Source organism: Neolamprologus multifasciatus, chromosome 16 (assembly GCF_963576455.1).
Source record: "Neolamprologus multifasciatus chromosome 16, fNeoMul1.2, whole genome shotgun sequence".
NCBI lineage: Eukaryota > Metazoa > Chordata > Actinopteri > Cichliformes > Cichlidae > Neolamprologus > Neolamprologus multifasciatus.
In genome coordinates, this window is record NC_140454.1 from 20,655,965 (window position 1) to 20,665,921 (window position 9,957).

Genomic DNA, 9,957 nt, shown 5'->3' on the forward strand with positions numbered 1-9,957 from the left:
ACCACATGCTCAGATATGGGAAAACATACACACTATACTCGCTCTCACACCTGGACTTTCAACTTATACTGCAGGAAACGCCGGGCATTTTTTATGGCTATTAAATTCTGCAAATGTCAACAGCATTACTGAAATACAAGACAAACTCCAAATAAATGGCTGTGATTCTGCAGTGTTTTATTAGATGACCCGAGGGGAAATGTGGCAATTAAATGGTAAGGAAAGTAATTTGATACACAAGCTGCCATTCTCTTTATGAAACTTGAGCTAATGCAATTACACAGCTTTGCCACTTTGCCAAAAGGTGTGTACATAATCTGTCGTCCCAGCACTAAGAATGCGACAGAATATTTCCTGATGGTGATGTTATGTTGCGTCTGACACATGCACATCTTTTAAAGAGTAAACATAAAATAGGCTGGTATAATACTCTTGCAGGTTCTTATGATAACTTCAACAGAGCGTCTACCCCACAGGGTGGCACGAACTCCATAACAGCCTGTAACAATTTGTGCTTTGTTCAGGTTCCAAGAGCTCAAGGGGGTAACCGTTTCTGCTTTATGTCATTATGTCACAACATGCCCTAAAACCACTTTAATGGCTTTGAGATGCAAAAGTGTCTTGCATGTGTTTTCTGTAAATTCCACACACAATGCGTATCATAATCTTCCTCTTGATATATAACGCAGAGGGGTTTCCTTCCTTGAAAGTTTCCACATTCATCAGACACAAACCGTCGTTAAGCTTTTCAAACGTAGATAGAAATCACATGGCTATGGTCACAAAATCCTGCAATTGGCCTTCGCTTTGCAACTGCAAGCAAGTCGACTGGAAGCTGTCCAGCAGTTTGAGTGACAGCTTTGGCACGTCTTAACGCACCAAACCAAAACAGACAAGTATGTGTAACAGGTTAGGGATAAAGTAATCTCTAAAATCAGATATCTGTATATGAAGATGCAGATTCTGAAAGCAAGAAACGAGATTATTGCTACAGGAAACATTCTGATTTGCACTGATAGTAAATCTGTGCAATCACATTACAGAAGGTTTTGGTAGCATGCAAGTAAATCATGTGAGGGAAGAGCTAAACAAAAAATAAGTTGCAATTAATCATGACAACGGATGGAGTTTCATGGAGACTTATATGTAAGTTGCACTCTTAAACTTTACGCTAATGTAGTTACAAAATAGGGCACTCCCATAAGGCTACACTCAAGCTAATGTGCAGTAAGACCCTTACTCACACCAGATTTTTACACCAAGGCTTTCAGAGCCCATCCGGTAGGCTCACATATGGAGTCCTGAACCCTACAAGCCGCTAAAAATCTGGCTTTCCTGTTGGAACCATGGACTGGGTCCTTTCAATAGGACAAAACCATTATCCTTATTATCAGCACCAGCTCAGTGTGTGCTGTCTGTCAGGTCACTGGCTCCAGTAACCTTCCCTCCTCAGCCATAACAATACGACACTGATGCCAGCATCTGTTATAAGCCAACTGGCTGAGGACCATGGGAACCAGGCTCTGCAGAGAGTGGGAAGCAGACTCTTGAGGGACGTTCAATAAGATGACTGCCTTGCAATTCAAACACCTCATAACAGACAATTGGGGTAGTTCTAGCCTTGGCACAGAGGCATGCAAATCCTCTCTAATGGTTTCATAATCAGCGTAAAATTGCCTGAAATTATGTCGGAAAGTTAATACAGAGCATATTCCCGTTAACTGACCATCAGCATGATTGTCGGCAGCAAAGCCTGTTCCACCTGTTGAGTCTGAAATGGGGGGGAAAAAAATCAACACTAGAGAGGCAAAGTGCCCTGAGAGCTAAAATGAAACAAGCAGCTGAGTGGAGGAAATAGCAAATGTTGTGGCAGCTTCTCTGAAGGCTGAACGCCTGAAGGCTTTAAGGTTATGAAGACTTTATCAGAGACAGTGATCAGAGAGCATGTTGAAACTATGACTTCACATGCGATCAACGATCAAAGCTTCATCCTGACATTTACAAGCAATATCCGAGGAGGTGAAAACAAAAAACTGGAACTTTGATTTTCAAAGCACCTGGCTTAGTTACAGGAGGATTCCTCCACTGAAAATATGCTGAAAGCAGCAGAACTCATATCCAGCCAGTGGTCAAACTTCAATGACTCAATTTATGTGGGTGGAAAAGATTACAGTCCTTTAGCCTTAGGCCTACAGCTATATCTGGATTTGGTTTTGCTTTCAAAACCACCGCATCCAATCAGAAAATACAGCGCATTAGCATCAAGCAAGACCACACAGTCATAAGAAAAGTAATGACCTTTCTGGAAATCATCTGTGTCCTAATGAGAGGACAATACAATTATCACTGTTCTTCCTTAACAAGCTGATAACAGACACGAACCACTATATGAAACTTTCAGAAACGCAGTATAAAAAATAAACACAACCACTGAACATTGATATGAGTTAATCTTATCACTGGAAATCTCTATGAATAGAACCCTGAATTCAAGTGTTCCTCCTCCCACCATTTTTTTTAAATGCCCATGAACCTTTTCCTCTAAAACGGGAAAATAACGTTGACTGTGCATAAGATGATGCGCTCATAGTGTTTACACAACACACTGATGGCCACATCTGGTCCATAGCTACCCTCACCTCACTTCTTATCGGATTACTGGTGATAAAGTAATTTAGGTCACTTCAACACTGAAGCATGCGAATCTGCACCAATAAATCTTAAATTCCAAATATTTATTTTCATTTGACATTTTATCGACTATACAGAAACTCTGCAATGGTCTTTCTTCACCTTCAATGAATAGTCCAACTCTGAAATGAGTTTTTCCCAGTTATACTGACACACACGTGGGCAGTTGGATGATTTCCCCCATGGATGAATTTTATCTGCTGTATCCGATTAATTTTGTAGTCCTTACATCTAGTTTCCCGTTTCTCATATATTTGCATGACTGACTTTAAGGATTATTATACCAGGGATCCACCCATATATCAACTGAACACACCATGTGGTGTGGACCAAGGCCATCCCATCCCTGACTCATACTGTATTTCATTCAAAGCCTTAGAATGACACCAGAAAAGTTTAAAATGCTTAGACATGATAAAACCTGCCTGGAAAGTGATGCTTTCCCTACCTTTCTATAATTCTCTCCACAAAAAAACAGGAATAAACAACAACTACTGCTACTTACTGAAAACTGTGCTCAGAATTTTGCAATGGAGTCACTATATTTTTAGAGATTTTTGTAGATGAGGCCATTTTAAAAATTATTGCCATCGACTAATCGATTAAAATGCCACCTCTTCAGTCAGTACGAAGTGTTTATGAAACAAATCTTTTTAATTACTTTGATTAAATTTACTTTAGTTACTTTAAAGTTGCTTCCTTTGATTTTAACATCCAAATAAATGGAAACTTTACCTGCTAAAAAAAAAAGCGATTTTTTTTAACCCACTAACCGAATAACTTCCCTTAAAGTTGACCTAGTTTAGCATCTCAGTAACGTAAAGTAAAAGCAGCAGAGAAACCAACTCGAACAAAGAGACTGAATATGTCTGTGCAGCTGAAAATAAAAATCCCAATGACTGCTGTCAGTCCCGTTGGTTTTGAAGACTGCTCAATGGGCATGTCCCGACATTCCTCCCAACAAACTGCCACTAAAACTCTCACGCTTTAACACTACTTCTCCCAACTGGTGAACAAACTAACAACAACAACGACGACCACACAAACAATCTGTGAATACGCTTTAAATCTTACCTGATAAATGTCATGGATATTAAAGTCCTAAAAGTTTCACCAGCAGTCTGAGCGTATCTCCACACGACTTCAGTCCCCACTTGCTCCACCAAGGTAGGCTACGGGACGTCGGACTCCTCCTTCTCTCGCATGAGGTCATCTGTGGGAAGGATCAGCAGGAGAACAAACCAGATCTACCCCTCCTTCCTCCTCCTCCTCCGCTTCTTTTCTTCTGCTCTCATTTCTGTGTGCATGCCTCATGGACATGACAGGATGCTAGAGATACAAGCTGCAAGCATTTAGTTTAAGGAGTGTGAAATTCTCTAAAACTTCACATTTTCCTTCTTCCGGATGTTCCCTTTAGAGGTCGCCACAGCGGATCATATGCCTCCATCTCACCCTATCAATGGGGTCCTCTTCTGTCACACCAAACTTTTGCATATCCTCTAGATACACGCTTCTCTGAGCTCTATCTTCAATATCCTTTGTCTACTATATCCACCATCCCTCCTCTGCACACTTCCAAACCATCTTAAGCTCTGCCTCTCCAGCTTTGTCTTAAAAGTCTTAAAAGCACCTTCTTAAGTCAGCTGGATGCAGGTTTTTCCCATCCTTATAAAGAGTACAGTTGCACAATGCCAAAATTAGCACCACTGCCAAACACTGAGGCCCGAGCTCAGTTTTCCATCCAGATTGGTTGGAGAAACTTGCAGTCAGTCTGCGACTGAAGACGTCACTTGGATGGGAGATGAATCCAGAGGAAGTGCATCAGCTGTCTGTGTTTTCTTCCAGAAGCCTTCTGGGAATATATGTAGAAAGAAGAGAACTCTAAAATGAAACTTTAAGGTGCTTAAGTGAAATTAAATCGTGTGATGAAGTTGGAAGTAGTGAATGGACCTCGGACTGAGATTAGTTTTCCATACAAAGGTATTTGTGTTCCAAAATCTGCCCAAGCTCTTTCCACATTGCCAGGAATAAATCTGTTGTAGAATATTGAAGAATCCATTATTTATTTAGGTGGACCAAAAGTTGCAGAACCTAAAATGCTGCAATCAAGCCAAAAGTGTCCAGTCAGATGAAACTTGCCTCGCTGTCCACAACATTTTGCTGAATCACTGTTATTGTGTATAGCTATTGTATTCTTACAAGCTACGCTTTAGACATCTTCAGGGTGGTCTTTTTGTTTTCATATAATTGGAAGAAAAGCAATAATTGGATGCTTTGGTCTATACAGTCTTTAACAGTTTCTGACAATTTTATATACTAATATATATATTACTATATTAACATGCTTACTTGTTTCAGATCCTAAATGGAGTTTTACTCTGCACTGATAACTGATTGCAGCTATGTGCTACTTTGCAGTTGTCGATTTTACATGTGAACATTAAACTGTCTGTAAAATATATGCACGGCCTCATTAATCCTTCCAAGAACATAAAGAGTAACATGGCAACAGATGGGCTGGCTGCTGCACCAACACACTGCTTTGCATTAATGCTTTCTGGTCATCCTTTTTCAGCAACAATATTCACTCTGGGCACATGTAGGCAATTTAAAATCTCCAAACTTACATAGTCAGCTGATAGCTAAATACATTAAATTGCCAGTTGTCTCACTGTTTGCAAACTTAGCAAGTATGCTGTGTAATTTCCTCCTCGACGATGTGCATTAGAAGGAGGGAAGTTGAAACATGAGTCAGAGCTTTTATGTAAATGAAGTCTAATTGGTTTAGGTCTGTATTAGTGGCTGCTGAAAGCAGGATGTTGGCTCATTGGCTTTGTGCGTACTGCTGAATCATAGTTTGACCATAACCCTGTTGACTTTAACATTTTAATATTACAGCTTGATCGAAATGCTAGTTTTACATAGAGTAATAAATATAAAGTATTTCACGAACTACAGCACATGTGTCAAATTAGGTTACTGGATTACTGCAATTAGATCCAGAGTAAGGTTTTCCATACGGTTTGACTCAGTCTGGTGTGGCAAGTGAAGTTCGTAGTGCACCTTAATCTGCGGTGACCTCATGAGGTAACATTGTTTTATGCAGCTTGTTCTGAGCGAAAAACCTTAACCTCAGCGCAATCTTGCAAAAGTTTTTTGTTTTTTTTAACACCAATTCGTTAACAGCAAGAATATAAAGCGATATGATGATAATTGTTCTACATTGTGCTGAGGTTACAAGAGTCTGCTGTGAAAAAGGAATGATTACAGAAATCTTAGTTTTGGTGGAAAATGGGGTCTTACATAAAAAATCTTTACATTGTGATATTTTCTGCATTTTGCAAAAAAGAAAAATTCCAGATTCCAATAAGACCTGAAAAATAGACTCAGACTTCATCTGATGCACTGAGCACTTCTTCTCCACTCATCTCGTTGCACTCCCCGTGTATTTAAACACCACTGCAGCATGTCATTCAAATGTTGCCTTTTCCCCCGCTAGATTGCGTTAAGTCCCATCACCCTCCAACCAGTCACGGCACATGGCTGCCCCTCCGTGGGCCTGGTTCTGCTGGAGGTTTCTTCTTGTTAAAAAGGATTTTTTTCCTTCCCACTGTCGCAAAGTGGGTTCACTTGATTTCTGTTTACTCCAAAATATTGGACAAAGCACCAGGTGACTTTTGTGATTTTGCACTATAGAAATAAACCTGCATGGAACTGAAAATATCCAGCAACAAATACATCAATTAAGTCACTTTGGTATTCTGACATGAATCCACACAAATGTCTGTCATTCTTGTGTGTGCTCAGCATGCAGTACTCTGGCTGAGAGAGATTTGTTTACAGTTTTTATGTTGTCCAATCTGTTTCAAACTCCTGTTTGACCATCTGTCTCTTGCAGCTCATCCTGAGGAGCAGAAAGTGGAAAGCAGATTAGTTTGTTTTCTCCAGCTTTCTCTCTCTCCCCATCTACCTTGTGAAATATGGCACCTGCAGTTTGAGTTTACTAGCCTGCATTCAAGAGGCATCCCTGAAAATGATTAAAACCCAATAGTCACAGCACCTGTCTGGTTCATCTTGCACAGAGGTGACCTGTAGCACAGCCTTGACACTAAAAACAATAACACTTTTCTGCAATCCCTTTTGACTTTCACTTTCCAGACACGTGGAGTCTTGGTGGTTTCTGTAATTTATCCAACATATTAAAAGAAAGAAAAATCACCACTACGTAGTAGTATTGCCAAATGCATATGGAGATACTGAACCCTGGAAAAGGTTCCGAATAATGGTCAAGATATAGATCATGGACAGGCTCCGAATGGAATCGGGGGCAAAATGTTCTAAAGCAAAGATCAGCTCCGTGAATCCTACAAGACCAAGCTAGCTTTTATGGAAGAGTTTTCTTTTTTCCCTTTCATCCATCTCACTGTTTAACTATGACTCACTGCACACACATACTGGGATAATTAAAATAGTTTGGCTACATAGAAGGTGGACTTGCTGGAACGTTACGATATCACGGTTCAGTCACTATATGAAAGAGGCCAGATGGATAGAAGTAAGCATATATTATAAGTAAATAAGTAAAATGTAAGTCAATAATTATAAATAAGCATATATATTGCATAGATGCACGCAGTTTAGATATTGACTTGTGAAATCCATGACCAGATAGTCTGGTTTATTAAAGTTATAAATGGCCATTTGCTGCCCCCTTGTGGTCATTTTAGAGTGTATGAACAGAAAACTGTTCCAAGAAATAAACAGAGACAACACAGTGATGGCTTTCAGTCCCCCCTTTTTTTTAATAAATCTAATACAATTGCCATGCAATACAAAGTGAAGATTCCCCTTAAAAGCACCCTTATGTAACTCAGTAACTTAACCCCTCCCTTCAAACATACTCATACTCACCAAATGCTTTTGTTTTCTAATCAGATGACAAATACAAATATAGAATTATATTATTATGCCAGAAAAGATGCATTAAGTGCTGGTTTATAGTATTCACATACAAGCATGGCCGCAAAGAGTTTTTTTTCTTCCTTCTAAGTAAACAAAGTTTGAAAGCTTTCACTCCATCAACACTTTACAGGCAACCTGTCAGTCTCAGTCTCCTCACGTGTCTAAAACTTCACATTGGTGTTTAACGGCTGACTTAACATGGTTCCCTCCAGGGAATACTTCCTACTTCCTTGGCTGCTGGATGAAAACGATCCGAGGGGAGTGCGACTTCTCCACCGCGGGGCGCACCTTACTGTGCCTCACGCTCACAGGTGTTTCTGGGAAGTCGTGGCTCAGCTGCAAAACATCAGGAAGGAGGTTTATTATCCACAATACTTTGAAGCAGTGCAACTAACCCATTTGGCTCGGAAAGGAATTAACTCGCTTTTTTAAGAGTTAATGCTTTGTTTACCTTGTCGAGGGTTCCTGTTAGAAGTATGCCAACTTGTTGCATCCTGTTAGGGGTGGCAAGGGACCTGCTGCACAGGTTTTAAAACAGCGTTATACTCAACTAAGCAAAGTTAGTGACCTATATGATCAAAATGCTGCTGGGCATTCTTACACACTAATGTTTGAAGCTAAATTTGTTTTCAGCTCAAGCACATTTACTGCAGAGTGTGAGCATACCTGATTTTATCAGACTTCCTGGTGTCCTTTTCTGGAGTTGCATGGGTGGCATTTTCTTCCATGCCTTTCTTGGCCACCCGTTTACCCCCGGCCTTTACTAGTGATGCAAAAGAGGAAAGAAACCAAAAAAGAATCTGTGTCAAAGCAGTGTTTTACAGCGCATTTCATGCAACTGAGACAGAGGAGTGGAAAGTGAAAACCACAAAGGTTTTCAACTCTCTTCTCTCACTTTGTGCACTTGCAGTTCAAGCTTATGAACACTAGCATTCATTCAAAAACCTGTAGTCACTTCCCTGTCCGCTTCATCGTGCAGAGGTGATCTATAGTCCTAAAACCTATCAAACACTCTGTACTTTCTTAAAACCTGGACACATGATAGTTTCTGCAGTCTGTCCCTCATAATAATGAAATAAAATTAATGTGCCATGGCGTCCAAACCCGGCGTCCAACCCCCCCCCCCCCCCCCCCCCCCAAAAAAAAAAAACAAAACAAAAAAAACCCCATATATAGTAATGGTGCAAAAGTTCGTACAAACGAAAGTATCACAATATTTTGCTTGTCAGATCGTCTTCGTAAACAGTTGTGTGACGCCGTTCAAGCTGCAGCTGTTAATGCAAAGTTAACTACTGTTCCGCAGCTTTGCACGAATAGCAGTGCACGGTGCACATAACAGGCCTCCCTTCAAACAAAAGCATGCCAATGACGCTCCTTGCACTTTAGTACTCTAATGCCACAGCAGCCAGTCAGCTCCAGCTATCGCACTTTTGCATACTGCGTGTCAAATTAACGGCAAAAGTTACGTTACTTTGGTGGGAAAAAAACTGCAGCGGGGTCGACTCGCTCTGAACGACTCTGTAACTGGGTCAAGGAATGGAAAAACAACAACAACCCTCAAGCTTTAATAAAGTTTTAAATATAAATAAATAAAAGAGCAGGCAGCTATCAGAGAGACACGGCTTACCTGCCGGAGGGTGGCCAGCTTTCAGCCGAGGAGCCTCCTTCGCTCCAGATTTGGGGAGTTGTTGCACCATTTCTTGAAAACCTTCCGCAGTGAAAGCACCAAACTGTCCTCGACGCCCACTCCGTTGTTTTTATTCTCTACAACAGAGATGACGTCCCGCGAGGCTACAGGAAGTTTGCGGCCAGCGAAACGCCTCTTTGTTTTCTTTCTTTTTTTTTCACCTTCTTTTTTCTTTTTCTCTACCCGCTGATAGTTTACCGAGAAAATGAAACCGTACACTAACTGTTTGCGGTTTGCAGCACGATTTAACTGCAGCTGATTTATGTTACTGTTACTTGATCTTATTTTGAAAATCTTTTCACAAAACTTCAAGATTGGCAACAAAAAGAGTTTTAACCACACTTAAACTATTTCCAGGTATGACAGCCCACAGACACAACCCCCCAGAGGAAGTTTTCGATTGCACGAATATTTTCAATGAAGAAGAAAATAACACTGTGCCATTTTAAGGCAGATATTTTTTCATCACATTAGACTCTTTTATCCAGCATGAGGATCCAAAGTAAACAGCGGTAGTGCCACCATGTTTAAAGCTGAAGCACAGAAAGGACTGTCAGATCTTTGCATGTGTATCTAACTGAGTTCAGTTGAGGAGGGGAGATGAGACTTGAAAGTTT

At 40.5% G+C, this 9,957-nt stretch overlaps 2 protein-coding genes across 6 annotated transcripts in view; both read right to left on the bottom strand.

Annotated features, from left to right (window-relative positions):
- The window catches only part of LOC146500758 (protein TANC1-like), a 119,852-nt gene extending 115,672 nt beyond the window's left edge, over positions 1-4,180 (bottom strand). For 3 of the 4 annotated variants that reach the window (XM_085136288.1, XM_085136287.1, XM_085136285.1), the window contains exon 1: positions 3,766-4,180. The gene's annotated coding sequence lies outside the window, so the exon portion shown is untranslated. The remainder of the gene's footprint in view (positions 1-3,765) is intronic. The other variant, XM_085136286.1, reaches the window with a different exon arrangement.
- Positions 4,181-6,974: 2,794 nt separating this feature from the next.
- LOC146500761 (death-associated protein-like 1 homolog) lies at positions 6,975-9,440 on the bottom strand. 2 transcript variants are annotated; one of them, XM_085136319.1, is made up of 4 exons: positions 9,281-9,440; positions 8,320-8,416; positions 8,105-8,168; positions 6,975-7,989 (listed from the first exon to the last, which is right to left on the bottom strand). In XM_085136319.1, the coding sequence occupies exons 1-4, from the start codon at positions 9,348-9,350 to the stop codon at positions 7,876-7,878; spliced, it is 345 nt and encodes a 114-aa protein (XP_084992445.1). In that variant the 5' UTR covers positions 9,351-9,440; the 3' UTR covers positions 6,975-7,875. The 2 variants fall into 2 exon arrangements, with proteins under 2 accessions (XP_084992445.1, XP_084992444.1); XM_085136318.1 differs by having other exon boundaries at positions 8,105-8,171.
- Positions 9,441-9,957: the final 517 nt, after the last annotated feature.

Excerpts from the sequence above, each read along its gene's own strand:
- LOC146500761 (XM_085136318.1), bottom strand. The coding sequence starts at position 9,350 with ATGGTGCAACAACTCCCCAAATCTGGAGCGAAGGAGGCTCCTCGGCTG. Across the intron at positions 8,417-9,280 it reads AGCTGGCCACCCTCCGGCAG|TAAAGGCCGGGGGTAAACGG; the intron begins GTAAGCCGTGTC and ends TTGCATCACTAG. Across the intron at positions 7,990-8,104 it reads TAACAGGAACCCTCGACAAG|CTGAGCCACGACTTCCCAGA; the intron begins GTAAACAAAGCA and ends GATGTTTTGCAG.